This window comes from Plectropomus leopardus, chromosome 14 (genome assembly GCF_008729295.1).
Source record: "Plectropomus leopardus isolate mb chromosome 14, YSFRI_Pleo_2.0, whole genome shotgun sequence".
Classification (NCBI taxonomy): domain Eukaryota; kingdom Metazoa; phylum Chordata; class Actinopteri; order Perciformes; family Serranidae; genus Plectropomus; species Plectropomus leopardus.
Window position 1 is genome coordinate 22,742,022 of NC_056476.1, and position 17,921 is coordinate 22,759,942.

General features: G+C 40.0%; 1 protein-coding gene across 1 annotated transcript in view; it reads left to right on the top strand.

Annotated features, from left to right (window-relative positions):
* sobpa (sine oculis binding protein homolog (Drosophila) a) overlaps window positions 1–17,921 on the top strand; it is a 51,565-nt gene that overhangs the window by 3,304 nt on the left and 30,340 nt on the right. The window contains exons 2-3 of the mRNA XM_042501219.1: window positions 13,891–14,011; window positions 14,705–14,914. Of these exons, the coding sequence (XP_042357153.1) occupies window positions 13,891–14,011; window positions 14,705–14,914 (331 nt within the window). The remainder of the gene's footprint in view (window positions 1–13,890; window positions 14,012–14,704; window positions 14,915–17,921) is intronic.

Consider the following 17,921-nt stretch of genomic DNA (forward strand, 5'->3'; position numbering starts at 1 on the left):
CTGCTCTGATTGGTCAGTTTTTGCATGTCTTCACATCTATGCTCCTGGCATCTCTCTGCACTATCATTTTAGCCGGCACATGACACTAACAGCACTGTAACAGGAGTTTCTATAGTGTACTTGTGACATCACAACTTCACTGAAGTCCTAACGGCTTGTTTAAAGGCAAAGATTGTCAATTCAGATTGTGTGCATTTCTCTGTGGAGCATTTTTGTACTTACACAGTATTTATATTGCACATATACCTGCATATAATTGAAAAGATATGGAAGTAAGACCTTTTGAAATATGGGACCTTTAAATTTATTTGCTAATGGTTATTTTGGGTGACAGTGTGTAGTTGCCTGTCACAGCATAGCAATTTTTTCCTTCTATATTTTTTATCCATATATGTGGGGTGGGTTGACAAAAATGAAAATGTCAGTAGTAGTAGGGAACTTTTTATAGATATGTCAGTGCAAAAAACAGTAGATATGTTTTTGTATTGTTGGTGCTTTGGGGGAAAAACACGGCTCTCCTATGACAACTCCGGTATCGCCGTCAATACCAAGGGAAGCTACTGAATGGAGCAGCAGATGTGGTTAAGGTGTCAAAACACTTTCAAAGGCTAAACAAGTTCGATTGTAGCTCATTACGCAACCTTGAATTTCATCTCCTCTTGCAAACACACAGACACAAACACACACACACACACACACACACACAACTCACATAAGCGGCTGTCTACAGATTTAATTTAGGAAAACACTGATCCACAGATAGAAGTGGGGGACTAGAAAATAGCTGCAGCCTCTCTTTCAATACCCTTGTTGTTATTATGATATCATGGCATTTAATACATTGAATGGATGTATCTGATATGATATAACATGAGGTTATGGGTTGGTTATGAGAGCATTACATCTAGATACAAATCAGAGTGTAAACCCGAACCCAGCGTGATGTTGTGCAGAGCTGCAGCTAATTAACACTAAAGCATGGTTGCATGATAATAGCCTGACAGTGGAGCCATGTAAGTGAAGTTTAATGTATTAAATAGAAAACTCTCAGATTCTTCTATTTAAAGTGTTCAGTACCTAGTTTGCTCCCTTCTCTCATCTTTAATATTTCAGACTAAAAAGAAGCACACACACACACACACACACACACACACACACACACACACACACACACACACAATGTGCCCTTGTGAGGGATCATACTCTAAAAAACCAAACAGTCTGACAGTGTTTCCCTCATCTGGCTGCTTAATGTGTGCCACGGTAAAATAAGCCACGGTGAGTAATCAAGGACAAGGAGGAGTGGGCATGGAGGGGATATGAACGGCTGGAGAGTGGGGCAAGAAACAGCGGAGAAAGGAATGTATACAGCGCTGGGCTGGCTAAGCTGTAAAAACTGTAACCTGAGTGTCTCTACTGGATCAGATATCAAGGAAAGTAGAGGGAAATGAAAGCAGAGGAGAGGGAGAGGCAGAGGAGGAGAGAGGGAGCAGGGGAGTGGAAAAGTGGAGAAGTGGAGGAGGAGGAGGCTAAGGGAAACTTGGCGTGTTGATTCGGGAATTTTATCACGGTGTACAGTGACCTGCTCTGGTTTCTACCCACAAGGTATCCAGTTCCCACCATCATCATTACCACAAGCCCTACTGGCCACGATTTACTGGAGGGAAACAAGGGGGAAGACTGTGGAGGTTTTAAGTGTATTTTTATCATTATCCATGGCTCAATTTATGGCTGAGAAATGCCAGCTTGTGAATATGTACTCAAAGTATCATGACTACATCAAAAACTGTCCTACAAAAGCTCTATAAAACCACCATTTTGTCTTTAGCTGTGTTTCTGGCCGCATTTCTTTTTCTTGACAGTGTAGATAAATACAACATAATATCATCAGCATATTAGAGGTTTTATCCACTTTGCACAATAAATGCATCAGCAGAGATGGGGCAGTTTAAAAGCTGATGGTGCAAATAGCCTTAATTGTACACGATAACGACAACCATAACAGATTCACGTACACATTGAGATGCAAGTTTATAAGGTGCACTAAGCTCATGCAATCTAATACGGACATGTATGGGTGGTTGAAATTTTAGAAACTTCTGTCAATATAGTATAATTCAAAAACACCGGCATTAAAATTAGCAGTGACTCAAAATCTCTCTGACATAGTGGCAACTGAATATGATGCTGCTCTGGTGATCATTAGTCCTCCATCCACCAATAATTTTAAGCTTCAGACTTTTTTTTCCATTTTTATGTTTAGAATGTACATTTTAGGCATCTCATATACATGGATACATTAGCAGACACAACCGTATTAGAAGAACAATAATAGTGGACATATATACTGTAAATATGTAGGACGAGTGCACTATTTCTTCTTTCAGAAGTTACATAGTCTAGTTTAAAAACAGCATTTAATAATGTCTTGGGCCATCGCTTGGCTTTTTGCAATGCAAATGCGTTGATTAACAAGTTATCAGTTTCTGCTCTCAAGATGATTTATTCAGTTATAAAACCAATTCATTTACATTTCTACCTCTTTGCTGACAATATAGTATTTACTTTATTACTTTATGTGTAATGCTATCATGGCCCCTGAAGGCTGCAACATTTATTACACCCCACAGTACCAGTGGATGAACCAGTATACTCAGTAGTGGAGTGGAAGTTGATGAAGTGGGTGTACTACTAGGTAGATGGGTAGGTTACCTAGAAGGAAGTAGGTTTACTCTTCTGTATGTTCCAATGGCTATATGGCTAATGGGTGGGTATGCTGCATTTACCATCCATTACACCACTGAATATAGTGATGATTTTTGCTATTCTTTGAGCTTTAATATCAGAGGGGTTAAAGACTGTAAAGTTTATTCCAAGGTGGATGTCAGAGGAAAGACCACACTCTCATTGACATTTACAGGGTTTATTCACTTGGGGGAAAGGATGTGCTCAGTAAATTTCATAGATTGGTATTTTAGACTGATGGTGGCAATCCAGGAAAGCCCACAGAGTTTCCTAAATGGAAAGGGTTTGTTCTCTTGGCAGCATGAATGAGCAAAGTAAACTTCAGGGCAATTTGTAGCTTTGACTTGTGTATTTACTGTATATTGGTCTGATGGTTTTATAGAAAATATTTGTGGCATCATCAAATATTTAAATTGATATAAATTCTCTTGGAACAGTGACTCCAGCATGGGGTGGCCAGGGGGGGCAATGTGAGGCCACCTTGAAATATCACCACCCCCGCTATCGAAAACAATAACAAAATAATTGGAGGCCCCTGTGTTTAGTGTTTTTAAACTTGAGAGGGCTCGCTCCCCTTAAATGTTTCGTTCCATACAATCGTTGAACTTCAAATTAAAGCTTTTCTTCCTGTGTTTTTGGGGAAAGGGACATCCAGCCTATTATATGAATAATGAATCACCTAATATTTACATACAGATACATAACACATTAAAACAGGATTTCTGTGATACTCAAAATGTTAACTGTTCTTCTATTGATTGATTTTTTTATTTATTTCAAAAATATTATACAGAAACAGGCCGACAAAAAACTAAGTAAGAATTACAACGACAGACATGAAGCAAAATATTTCTTAGTTTATGCAAATCAAATATTTAGTTACATTAACTATAAAATATGAAACTAAAGTTTGTCTGTTTGGGATTCCTTAACTCTCCATATTGACATAGTTTTCATTTAGCCGATTGCTTCAATAGCATTTTCAAATTTCTGACATTCAGCTATGGTTTTTGGTTTTGGTGTGCCACCCCAACATTTTCGTCTGGTCAACCCTATGAAAAAATTCAATGGCACCACTGTCCGGGAATCATAAATGCCTACAACCAATCTTGTAGAGTTCCTGCCTTCAGTTTTGAAGAGATAACCCTGTTATGGACCAAATCTTTGATCAAGGGGAGATTTTGACCCTTTGGTGCCAGTAAACAAAAGGTCAGGGGGTCAACAACCTAATTAGGAATCATCCTTTGGGGAATGTGGATATTGTTCTGTGGTTCAAAGTCTTGCACAGACAGATAGTCAGCACATCTGAAGTCGCCATCCCAGTAATAGTTAATGTTGCCTTTTTTGCCCTTTTCAAACTTGATACATAAAAATCTTAATGTGGTAGCTTGAAAGATAAAATGCACTTCTAATAGACCTCTTTTCTATTGGAGGCTCTCAGAAGACTTTTGAATGAATAAAAGCTGCCAAAAAGAGATTTTGTCTGTGTTAAACCAGATAAAAAGCCTAAACATCCTGTGTAACATATAGACATCTGTAGCTGCCTCTGTGCCTCTACAGCCTCTTCCTCCCAGCTCACCAAGAGCCAGAGTTGGTGCCGATGCTTTGATGAGCCGCCAACTAGGATTAGATTCCACTCTTAATATTACTCCCACTTTCTCAAAGTAGTAGGGTGACACAGAGGACAGGATGGTAGAAAGAAAGGGGAGACACAGAGAGATGCAGTGTTTTTGTCTCGGTGATGTGGTTATTTTACAGCTACATCCGTTTTACTCAGAAGTACATTCAGGTTGGGTTATGCTCCAACTCATTTGTTTAAAAGGAGGATTTTCTTCTTGGATATTTTTTCTTTTCAAGGTTTAAACCTTGTAGTTGGGCTAATTGCTGCAGTTGTGCTTGCCAGTGTTTGCACTTGGAGTCTGTCAGAGCACTGTCACTTTTTGGTTAATTGTCCAAGTATTGGTGTTGTTGCCAATAAATGCAACAGTAACAGTACAAGTAAACTTTTAGTGAATTTTCTGTTTTTCACTTTAGATATACATTTTTGTGCCTCTGTGCTGACTGTGTTTTTGGGTTGTCTGTACCATTCTCATAAACATGATGTCTCAAGAATGCCTCAAGGTAATTTCTTCAAATTTGGCACAAACATCCGCGGACTCAACAATGAATTGATTAGATTTTGGGGGTCTGAGGCCAAAGTTCAAGATCTCTGTGACCTCGTCTGGATCATTCTTGTGAACGTGATTTCTCAAGACAACCTTTAGCCAATTGTTTTCAAATTTGGTGAAAATGTTTACTTAGACACAAAAATGAACTGATAAGATTTTGGTCAAAAGTCTGCTACATGAGCAAGAAAATGTCTAGGTCACTGTGACCTTGCATCTGTCTCATTGTCATGAATGCAATATCTCAAAAATACCTAGAAGGAATTTCTTCAAATTGGCACAAATGTCCACTTAGCCTCAACATTAAACTGATTAGAATTTAATGGTTGAAGGTCAAAGGGCAAGGTCACTGTGACCTTACAAAAAGTTTTTTTTTGGCCATAACTCAAAAATTCATACGCTACTTATGACACCAATAACTAATAGCAAAAAATGATGACGTGATGACATTTTATATCCAGGCGGTCTAAGGTCATCTTCACTGTGACATCATAAAGTTCTGCAAAAACACTTTTCTGGCCATTACTCAGCGTCATATCTCAGGAACAGAAGGGGAGACATTTGGTGACACTAATCTTGGGTGCCCATCTTGAAACTGTGCTGGCTGTATAGATCTTTTGTGCTGCCGGGGAGAAGATGTTTGTGAAGCATCCATGTTTTCACAGACATAGATGTAAACTGACAGCGCAACTTGACTATTGAAGTTATTTTAAGAATCATGTGGGACAGAAATACAGTGTGTATAACGCTTGGAAACACCCCACTCGGGCCACATGCATTCACACCTGTAGACTATTTACTGTATCCACTTCGTCTGACCTGCATATGTGAAATTTGGAAGGAAACCTTGGTGAATACACAGAAAGCAGGCAAATACCACACAGAAAGGACAGAATATAAACTATCCCCATGGTTTGGATAAAGAAATTTATTGCCCAGTTAAAACTTAAGGTGGTGAAAATACCATGGAAACATGGAGTGTCTCATTGGATGAAAACACGATTGTGTATAAAGCTGTCAGGACCTAACTTTAGCTCAGCTCGGGAAGTGGTACTAAATCTGACTTCCAGGAACCTTCAGGCGGAGTGAGCACTGCTGTCACTCATCATTGTTCAAGCAGAAGTGCTGTTACATGAGCAAACATGAGCTGTCCTCATTAACAGCCTTCACTGCTTTAACCACCATCTTTTAAAACCTCTGTGGCAAAAAAAAGTCGCAATCTTGAAGTGTTTGGATTAGACTTTAATTACTGTAAATAATCACTACAAATCCTTTCATTGTTGGATGGTGACGCTGAGAGCTCCAGATGTTCAAACACGTGTTTTCCACAGAAACGTTCCTGCAGAAACAGTAATTGGATGCATGGTGTTTTTTGTCACAACAAAAACTTTGACTTCACCTGTAATTGACTTGAACCGTGCCCTGCATCTTTGTGCCACGTCGACCCATTGACCACCCCACCACAGCGGTATTTCATAACAGGCAGATCAATAGCTCCTGTCATTCTTCATTAATAATGCCTCCCCAGCATTTAGTCCAAGCCCGTCTGTGGCAACTCCACTTCTGCACCGAATAGCAGAAACTACATGTTCTGTATGAACAAAGTAAAACTGGCCCTGGAGCATTGCCAGCGCTCTGAGATACAAATACAGCACATCATGAATTTCTCTCTAAAATGCTTAGAAACAGAGTGAATGTGCTGATGAGACAGTAGGAAATCTGCCCCTGTCACTTCTATACTGTGCCACAGTGTCTCAAATATGCAAACAGATACTTCTACCTCAGTCTAAACAAGTGTGTGTCGGTGTGTGTGTGTGGGCTCATTCCCATTTTTATCTCCCTTACTATAATACCACTGTAAGCAATATCCAAACTGCGCTTTGCGTTGGTGTGCTGCTAATTGAATTTGTATCAAGTTATTGAGTCAGTGGACCAACCTGTTGTCTTCAGACTGCGGACTCAGACAGCAAAGTGTGTATCAGCCAGGCCATGCTGTGTCAGCGTGCATGATGAGCCATTCCAGACAGTGGCTCTTCTTCCTCCATCAGCTGAGAAGGTTCACCATGACACTCTGAAAGTTCGTGTTCAAGAGGTGGGAATAGGTTGCACATGTGCAAGTCTCAAGTTACCATTTAAGATTCAGGCAAGTCAATTCAAGGTCTAACTATAAGTCAAGTAAGACAAGTCGAGTCATTGCTCAAGTCAAGCAAGTCACAAGTTGTATGATACTCTCATGACCAGCTTAAATAACAGATAATAGATAACATAACAACTTATCAATCTTTATTATTTTGACTAGCCCCCCTCATGATAGCTGCCTTGTGCCTTGACCTCTGCTGGTCTACCGAGGTTTGTGCGTTGCACTAGAAATCACCTGATCACGTTACAAAAAGAAAGCGTAACTTCTCAAAATGTATAAAAAATATTTAATATTAAGTCAAAAAGTCAAGTCATTTTGACTAATATGTCTCAAGTCTAAGTCAAGTCAAGTCAAGCAAGTCTCAAGTCCTGAAATTTATGAGTCTGACTCAAATTAAGCCATACAATTTGTGTCGCCCACCTTTGCAATGTGGAGTTATTTAGTCACATCACTCGTTAGTCATTCATTAGTCAGAAAAGAGTCGACTTACGTGACTAACATCAGCCATGATCTCTCATTTCCTAACCCTAACCAAGTAGTTTGTTGCCTAAACCAAACCGCAGCCTCCCCCTGTGTCAAAATAGAGCACAAAAGGCTATGCATCAAATCATGACCATGAGGATCATGTTGGCCAAGCACATCACTCGGACGGAGCTGTCAGGGACCCAAATACACCTCAGTCACAAACTGTTCTGCCTGCTGCTGTCTAGCAAACGCCACCTCGGCATCGGGTCCCGCACCTCCCAGCTCAGGAACAGCTTCATCCCAGAGAATATAAGACTGTTGAAGTCCTGAGATCATGGCTTTGGTCACTGTCACTTTACATTATATTGTCACTTTAACTTCTGTATACTCAACTATTTACGCCCCTGTATAAACGTATGAATCCATACTACTTGTTATGCATAAATACTTAACTTCAACATTCCTATTTACATTATGTTTATTCATTGCAGCTACTGCCTACCACATATTTATATCTCTTTATTTCATAATTCTGTTTTTTATATTTTATCCCCATATTTTAACCTGCCCTACTTTATGTCATAGATTCTCTTATTGTTTTTACTTGTGTGATTTTCTTTTTTCTTTATAGCTACATATTTAACTGCATTGTTAGGGGGAGCTTGCATCCCAAGATTTCTAATGGCAACAACTACTCTTGTAATTATTCCACACAATAAATAACTTTGAGGACATTTCTTTCGTTTGCTGCATAGGGTATTTTATTGTGAAAATACACCAGACCTCGTAGTTTCACTTTATTTGCTCAAATTAAATTCTGATTTCAGACACGGTCACCTTTCCACCCACAGGAAATCATGAATCAATACTTCAGTCCTGCCTCCAGCAGTGAGTGAACTGCACTCAAGTTAGAACTTTCCTCTCTCTCTCTCATCCTCTCTGTGTAAAACATTGTAGGTTGTTCTGGTTGATGGACATGAACTCACTGTGTGTGCAATGTGCTCAAGTCACTTTACGCCTAGTTTGTACTGCCAACTTGTGAAGTTGCCCAGTGCACCTTTAAAGTTGATATGGACGCTAAGTAAAAAGTGTTTTCCGACTTCATTCTTGTTAAATCCCTCTTAGACAGTGATCATCTTTTGCATTTATTTTGTTCATTTGTGCTTTATTCGAGATAAACACAAACAACGAAGGCACAAACACAAACATCTTTATGTTAACCCCAATGGAGGCATGTGTGCAGCACAGCTGGCAACAATGTTGGGCAGACGGTGAGCGTCCGTGACCCTCGTTGCTGCAGTGTGTCCTGCACTGTTTCCTGCACTGGGGGCCTTTGTCAACGCTAGTCTTTTTTTCCACCAATTCAGCACATTGAATCGGCGCCGGCAACAGTGGAGCGTGTCGGCGAATGAAATCATTCTGAATGGCAGTTCAGCCATAGACTTAAAAATATCTAGACAGACCAAAGATGGTACCTATTCAAGTCTATGGAGTCGCTTGCCAGAGACATATGGCAAAAAAGTTTTCTAGCTTCCAGGTTTTCTTATGTGGTATGTGCAAGGAGGCTGGAAAGAGGAGGCGTCACAGCCTCAAATGACATCATACAATTCAGGTACTGCATAGTGAAATCTGGTCTGCAGTTGCCAGGTGATCAACCAATAAGGCCAGGCGGTTGCAGATCAGATTTCACTGCCCTTGTGCTGTACCCCACCCCTTTTTTTAAATTCATTTTTTTCCCCTGTGATTCAATACATAGCTCAAGCATGAATACAAATTCAGTTAGTTAACACAAAGGAATTAGGACACTGAAAACAAAACAAGAAAAACAAAAATGACAAAACAAGGACAAAACCATGCAGGACAAGCTATATGCAGCTATTTACATATATACATATACAATATATGTATATACAATTGTGTGACGACATTTGACACGTGACTTCTCTTTCCACCCTCCTTGGATTTGCAGCCCACTGAGTAATAATGTTTCTCCCTCTCACCTCATAGACTTTAGATTGTGATGAGAAATTTTTAAATTGCTTTTCTTGTCTCTTGAAATTTAAAAAAAAATGCTTCCTGGGCCACAGGGGATTTTTTCACTGCAACGCTGTGAGTAGCCACTGGGGACGGAAGGGAAAAATCTAAATAAACAGCTAAAGTCAAGAGGGACGGAGGTCGAAACAAACTTGTTATATGAGTTAAGGTTATTTAAATTAAGACATTAAACCCTTAGAAATATTTTGTGATAGTTTTTGTTCACTGGTGCACGGTAAATATGGTTTGTTCTTTCCATATTGTGTTGTTAATATGCTAACTGGCTAACTAGCATCAGCCTCATGCAGGTGCAAAACACAAGTGTTTGTTGGCTTTCTTTTTGGTGTGTTTATATGCAACTTTTTGGCTGAGACACAATTTGGAGAAGCAGGCTAAAGTCCAAAATGGAAGCTAAGCAAACTACTGTTGTGAAGGGGTCAGTAACAAAATGTATTTTAGCAACCTAAAAAACGTAAAAAAAAATAAATAAAAAATCAATGTCTTTTTTTAAGTGTATGTATGTATATGTAGCTATATAGAAATAATTTTCACTGCTTTACCTTAATGTCAGACTGTGATTTTTAACAGGAAAATGAAACAGTTATAGTACTCTCTTTAAAACCAGACTTCATTGAGAAAAACAGCAATTTAACATCACTGAACACAGGAGCTGTGGTTCTAACGCTGCCTGGGACAATAACATTGTTTGTATTATTGAGTGACTTTGCAGTCTAAAATGATTGTTCAGATTCACTAAAATCCCACAATAACACAAACTAACTAATTGGTCGGGGCAACTTTAGACCAGCAGCTTCCTTGGTCAGTGTGCTAAAATTGCTGTTTTTGTCAATGGAGTTTGGTGGTTTTGGCGAGAGCATAGAACATAGGCAGTTAATAGCTTTCCCATCTGAACGGGCTGTCGGACGGAAAGATAAAGCTGTGAAAATACTCTCAATAAAGCATACACCTAAACTGATATTGATATCTTTGGGTGGGAATTTTTTGGGAGGCTAAAATATGTGTGGTTGCTGACCCCCACAGATGTAAATTGCAGGGCTACTGTGTCAGACTCCAGCCTGCTTCTCCTAACTGAGGGTATGCTGACTGACATGATACTGTATTGATACAGTATTCACACAATCTATTGCCACAATCTGAATACGCTTTTTGGACTTTTTTTCTCTCATAGTGTAGCACTGGTTTGAAGACAACTTCAGACAACAGATGCACACACTCTCTTCTCTTCTGTATTTTGCAGTTAAATTTAGATCTGCTAAGAGTCTGATGTACTGGGTGGCACTGAACCACTTTGGCATGATCACTTCAGCTCTGACATATCGACAGGAGCTGTTTGTAATTGACATTTAACTACTTGATGCAATGACTGATGACTGTTGGAGCCCTGCTGCCACGATGAGATAATGTACAGAGTTAAATGGGATTGGCTGTAAAATAATGAACTGACTCCAGTCTTGTCAAGTTGATCTGGAGCATACCCACCAAGGGCAAGACAAGGCGGGTCATCTCTGTGGCAACATAATGTAGAGTACATGGCTGCATGGCGAGTGCCCTTGCAGACTGGTAATACGATCCTACAAGCTGTTGTTGTGCGCTAATTGACAGGCACATCTTGTACCTGGGGCTAATTTTGTAAAAATTTGAGCCTGCTGTGTTTATCATTATAAGAAAATTTACAGAAATACATTCAGCAGCAATATGCTGAAAACATCACTTACAGCGCCAAGGACCAATGTTCCCTCTGAGTTGATAGTTTACTGACCTGTTACTAATATTGTATCACGCAGACAAAATAATTACGGCAGATTCATACTCAGTCCCTGCAGTAGTTTGTTTCCAGAAAGTACATTTTCCTCTATGTTTTGGTGTCAAATGATAGCTGAACCATTTACCATAGTTAAGGGTTCAGTGAATAGACGCTTCTGGGAATATTCCAGCTGAGAGGTGTATGGTGATAATGGACTGTGTGCATTAGCAGGGTTATGGTTTTGTTTGGAGTACAGTGTTTATTGACTGTGTTGTGAGAGGCTTTTATGGAGGAAATACTTTTATGTTTCACCTGCATAAAGTTGTATTTATGTGTGCATACCTGCATAAACAATCTCTATAGCACTCTGTAGTGTTGTACTGCTGGAGAATGTTGATATCTTAACTACTCAGCGGCAGCTGTTTAACTATTTGACTCTGTATTAGTGTTCATAATGTGTTGTGAGTGGTTGTTCAGCATGATGGATTAGTGAACTGAAATGCATTGTTGTTGCTGCTGCATAGTGTGTCTACCTATACTTTAATATTTACCCAATTTAAAGTTGGCAAACACTTAAGAGGAATAATGCAGCATTTTGGGAAGTAAGCTTATTTGCTTTCTTGCCAGAGAGTCAGGTGAGAACATCGATACCAATCTTGTGTTTGTGCGCAAATATGAAGATGAAGCTAGCAGCCAATTAGCTTTGCTTGGCTTAGCATCAAGACTGGAAACTGGGGCAGACAGCACATACAGTTTCAAAAATGCAGCTCATCATTTCAATACTTTGCCTTTGTACAGAATCAACAAACAAGATGTAGTGTATTATATGGTGACCTCTGCACTGGTGATGGCTGTGGGCAGAGGCATTATGCTGTCAGGTTGTACATATATATATGTTAGTCCATCCCACTCTCATAAACGCAATATCTCAAGAACGCCTTAAGGAAACTTTCTCAAATTTGGCACAAACGTCCACTATGACTTAAAAATGAACTTGTTAGAATTTTGTGGGTGAAGTTGAAAGCTCAGAGTCACTGTGACATCACATAAAACATGTTTTTGGCCTTAACCCAAGAATGCATACACTAATTATGACTTGGAGAGACATTTGGTCAGATACTGAATTGGTGACACTTATCTTGGGTGTCCTCCTTAAAACTGTGCTGATTGTATAGATTTTCTGTGCCGGCGGAGGGAAGATCTTTGTGAAGCATCCATGTTTTCGCAGACATGGACAAAAATTTGATTTGCAACTTGACTGGTTCACTGAAGGTTCTAGTTTTACCTTCAGACAAACCAAGGCTAGCTGCTTCCCTGTACTTCCACTCTTTATGCTCAGCTAATATAATCAGCTGCTGGCTGTAGCTTTGAATGAAAGTGGTATTGAGGAATGATTGGTGCCCAAGGGGTTATTCTCTGGAGCTGAAAAGTAAAATCAATGCGGAATGCCTTAAACTTGCATTATTTCAGTTGACCAGCAGGGGGGACTCCCCTTGTTGCAAAGAAAAGAAGCCCTAATGTATAAAAGTCAGTGAGAAAATTATTGATCATTTGACTCTCTGCCAGAAATCAAATAAGTATATATCCCAGTGTATATTGGTCAGTCTTTACAAACCTTTTCTGCACAAACTTAACTCTACTTAAGGTAAAAATGAATGGAAAGAATTGTACTGCATGTGAAGGGGTTTTAAGATATTGTTGTTTACGTTGGCTTTTGATATGGATTGAGGCCAACTGAAAACAAACAAATCAGTCATTAAATTAGTAAGTACAATTTCTCTGTTCACACTAAACAACAGTATCATATAACTCAACAGCAACCATGATTCTAAAAAATACGTACAGTCTTTAGCATGTTGTTGTTGGGTTACGAGGTTTCGGGTCCCATGAATCAGTGGCCCATTTAACCACTGTGCCATTTTTGGATGCAGAGAAAACATTTTCAACCAATAAGATAAGCTGTAAGAAAGAGGAGGGAGCTGTATAAACTCAAGCCCTTATCTCGGCTGTCACTGTGTCTTTGCTTTCTATTTTACTGGGTTGTGATAAGTTTTCTATGCTGTTAAGCGTGCTGTGATAGGGCTCTTATCAGAGTCTTTATTACATTCTCCGCCTATTTTATTGTGTCGTGATAGGGGCCATTAGTTGAGCTGGATTCTCAGAATGCAGCGCTGCTTAGTCAGAGTTAACCCCAATTAGGGTTGACCTGTACTTATGAAGAAGACCTGGAGGAAAAACCCTGCATTGTCTCGGGGCACAGTTTTAAATGAAGTGCACGATCTGAGTATCTCTGCCTAATTAGTTGATGAACTGTGGTATTGTGGACAAATCTAAGGAGCTAAACTTAAAGTCAAGGACTTGGGAGAAGAAAAGCAAATGCAAAAAAGAAACAGATTGTTGCATTTGCTTTCATAACAGCTGACCTTAAATCTCATTTAGATGATTGTTTGGGTAACATTTATGTTTCACGTCTATAAAGAAATTCAGAAGTTACTCACCTTTAACTTATTACTTAGATATTAGTTCGAAGCTCATCAGAATGATTCCTGTATGAATGCCTTCTGTTTGTATTGCAGAGTTTTGCAGAGAACACCATGAATGAGCTGCTGGGCTGGTACGGATATGACAAGGTGGAGCTGAGAGACTCCGACAACCTGGAGATTGGGGAGACGCCACAGCACATCTCTGTCCTCAAAGGTAGGCAACTCTAACAAAGAGTGCAACATTTTAGTAGTATATTTTAGTATAATAGCGTACTGTTTTTTGCCTGGCTAATCAGTCAACATTCTCAACTGCTTCATTATCCACCATGAGATTTACGTGTGTGCACTGCACACTAAAAGATAATGAAATTAGTGAACATATTAAGTGCTCATGAGTGGATCGTGAAACATGTTGTACTATGGTAGCCTATGTTGAGCATGACTGTTCTTTGCAGTTGCATAAAAAGCTCTTAAAGGGACCTTACACACCAAAATCAAAAGCACATATTTTTTTTCTTCCTCTTCCTCTTGTATTGCTACTTATTAGTCTAGATTTTTTTCTAGACTATTTTCTCTCTCCTGAACTACACCTGCCAAATAAAACAAACTAGATTGAAAGATAGCTCTGCAGGTATGAGGAAAAATATTTATTTTGATTTTGGAGTTGTTCCTTTAACCCTAATTGTTGCCCATTCAGTCCGTATGTTTTTGTGGCTTTAAATATATTTTTTTCCAAACCTACGCTAAAAAAACAGACATGCTTCATCAATCTAATGTCCTTTAGTCTGGTGAAAAGTAATTTTAGGCTCTCTAGTCTCTTACATTATGGCAGGATTTGCAGCGAGTGCAACTGCATCTCATCAGTTGTTCAGTAACTCTTTATTTTGCTCAATTTCCCCCTGTCTAGAAAACTTGTTGCCAAAAATCCCAGCTTCAACAGAGAGCAGCGAAGGCTCTCCGGATCGAGCCAACAGCTCCCAGTCTTTGCCAACCTCCAGGAACGGAGTCACAGAGTCCTCCACCACGCCGTCCACCTCTATGCCCAGCACCAAGGAACATGGCAACCTGCCCATCATAGTCCCCATGATCCCCCCGCCGCTGATCAAGCCCCCTGCAGGTAGGTAGTATTGACACCTGTTTGGAAAGGCAGGAGACAAATTGAAAAGTAGCTTATACAAATGTTTTTTTTTGTCAGGAATACACTTAATCATGATGAGTGCAAGTAAAAAACTGTAACAAAATCTACTCAAATCCAGAGTTGATACAAAGTTTCAACTGCTTGATGTGTGTTTTTTGAACAAGGCTACACTTTGAGTTTCCAAAAAGATCAAGGTCATTTTCAGCCCACTGTGGATTGTGGATGTAATCGCCCAAATGCCCAAACTCAAAGCACACACAGTCATTTCTACAGGCAAAACACCTAACTAGAAAAACTGACATCCACAGCGGTTCTCCAGGCAGATTACATTGTATTGAAAGGCTAAAGCTACTTGCTGATTCTTCAGCACTTTGCACGGAGTATTTATGCAACGTGCAAACTTTCTCTCTTTGCAACGGCCGAAAACCTCCAAATCAGGCGACTAATGAGCTAGCTACCTGCTGTACACCTTGTTTTCCTCCACCTGCCCAAGTGTCAATATAACCCTATCAACTCTCCGAGGAAATGTCCGGGTTCCTCGGCCAGACAGAGGGCTTCATTATCCCCTGCGTCTGCTGTGGCACAGGAGGTTGGTACGCCCCGGCGGAGGGAGCGTTCGCCTTGGCATCGCCCAAGAGGAGTCCCCGCTGGCCCTGCCTAGGCGGGGAAACAGATGGTGTGGTCCCAGTTAAAGCCCAGCACCAACCCACCACCCGGCCGACACCCCCTTCAACTCGCCCCCCTCCCTCCTGCCTCACACATATGCTGAATTATTCATGTGCCCCGCAAAATCCGACAAAGGACCTTTTGAGGTGCAGGTACGGCGGATGATGGTGGCATTTAGTATGGAGGCTGCATAATTACTGGCAGGTTTTTTCCCCCCTCGTGCAGATGTGAGTGTTTTGAGATGGGCTTGTTACGAGGTGCCAGGATGTGGGGAAAACAACTCAAGATGTCTCTTTGTATGAAAATGTTGAGATTTTGTGAGAGATGTGATTTTTATGTTGGCCTTCGATCTTGTTCATTACGCTGACATTATTCCAAGCAATGTACAATCCCTGATCCACCCACCCAGTCGGCCCAGAATGTCTTGTTTTTCTGTTATCGCTGCATTGGGCAGCAATCCAGATAGACACAAAAAGGCAGAGAGTCTATGAGCAAAGAGGAGAGGAAAGACATAAAATATGCATGTTAGGTCCTCTGTGCTATCTTTAGGGCCTCTGGGAGTTATTCCCTTAATTGTGAGTTAGTCTTTACTTAAAATCTGATGGCCCCGTCGATCCATTAAGCTCAACAAGAGGTGAAAAGCCTGGCCGGCGTGCGATAAGGAGGTGAGCGGGGGTGAAAGACTAATGGGCCTGCGTCTATTCGCCCTCACACCCGCGTAGTCATAATGTGATAATTGGGAGATACTGGAGGGAATCTCAGAGGATCTCTCTCATTGCAAAAGCGGCGGCACTAAAAGCCCGCAGCTCATCACCGGCAGTCACAGTTTACCACAGAAGAGGCATTTCGCTGTCGCTGAGGGTCTGTTAAAATAATTTGTTGCCCACACTGACCACAGCTCCATAACTTTAATTCAAAGGTTAAAACAAGGAGCTGGTTTTGAAGTTTTTTCAGCAGATTACATTATTTGTTGTTTTCAAAAAATGTTTTGAGGACAAAATGAATTTCATTTAAAGGAGAGATGTGTTGATGTCCTGGGTGTATTCTTTTTGACCTTCAAATACACAATTTGAAAGCCTTGTCTTTGTCTTTGTAGGAGAACTTAAAAGAATGCTTCACCTTCAAAATGGCTAATATCATTTACTCATCACATTACCTTGAGTTTATGAAGAAAACTTTCTTGCATGCTTCGACCGTGATTGGAAAATCCAAAAAAGGAGATCACTCCTCAAGAATTAAAGTAAATGGGGTCCACATTTAATGACAGCAAAACTATATCAAACATTGTTTTCAAACTCTCACACAACTTGTGCAGTATAATCCAAGTGATCAATCATTTCTATAGTGGTATGTTCAGTGCTTTCCAAACACATGCATTTTCCTGAAAAACATTACCACATAAAGAACGTCCTGCCCACAAATAAAGTGCCCAGAGTATGAGCTCCTCTTGAGCAGTCTTCAAACGCATGTGTGTACAGGGACACTATTGCTGAGAGATTATTTTAACTCACTTGTTTTCAATCAAAAATTGTGTAAATGCATGTGTTTGGCAAGAACTGAGCATACCAATTGAGAAATGAAACTTGGATTATATTGCACAAATTTTGTGAGAGTTTGTAAATGGGTGTTTTGATATAGTTTTACTGTTGTTAAATGTGGTACCCTATTACTTCAATACATGAGGAATGTTTGCTTTTTATGTATTCTTTGTTCATAGTGGAGGCATGTGAGAAAAATTTTCCTAACAAAACCAAGGGAACACGTGGCGAGTAACTGGTTTACACATGGTCATTTTGGAGGTAGTGTAATCTGTTTTCTAACTGTGTCAGTGACGGAAAGTGTGTCTGCACATGTACTCTCCATGCCACGAACTTTTCGATTCTAGTCGGATCTTTTTCAAGTCAAAATGTTTGACAATTGGAAACCACGCCTATATTTTCACATAATTCGAAACCAGGCGGCTGACAAGCTCAATGATGCAAGGTGTTATCTTCTCCTCATTTACACTGTTTTTTGATAGCCTTGCAACAACATGATGTACTGTATATAATTACTTCTCCCCAGATCAGCTGACCTCTGACCCCAGATCAGCCTGATGTCACCTGATAAAAAAAATGTAAAAACGGCTCACCAACTTTTAATGATTGATGAAATGTTTTATTTTTTGTCACATAAATTAATGATTTAATCTATTTAACTTCTTACTGTGCGTATGTATTATTTACTCACTTTTTGTACTTGGTCTGTACCAGACCACCCAATACAATAACTGTCTACAATCACTATGCAGTTTGTTTTATCATTCCATAACCCTGACCTT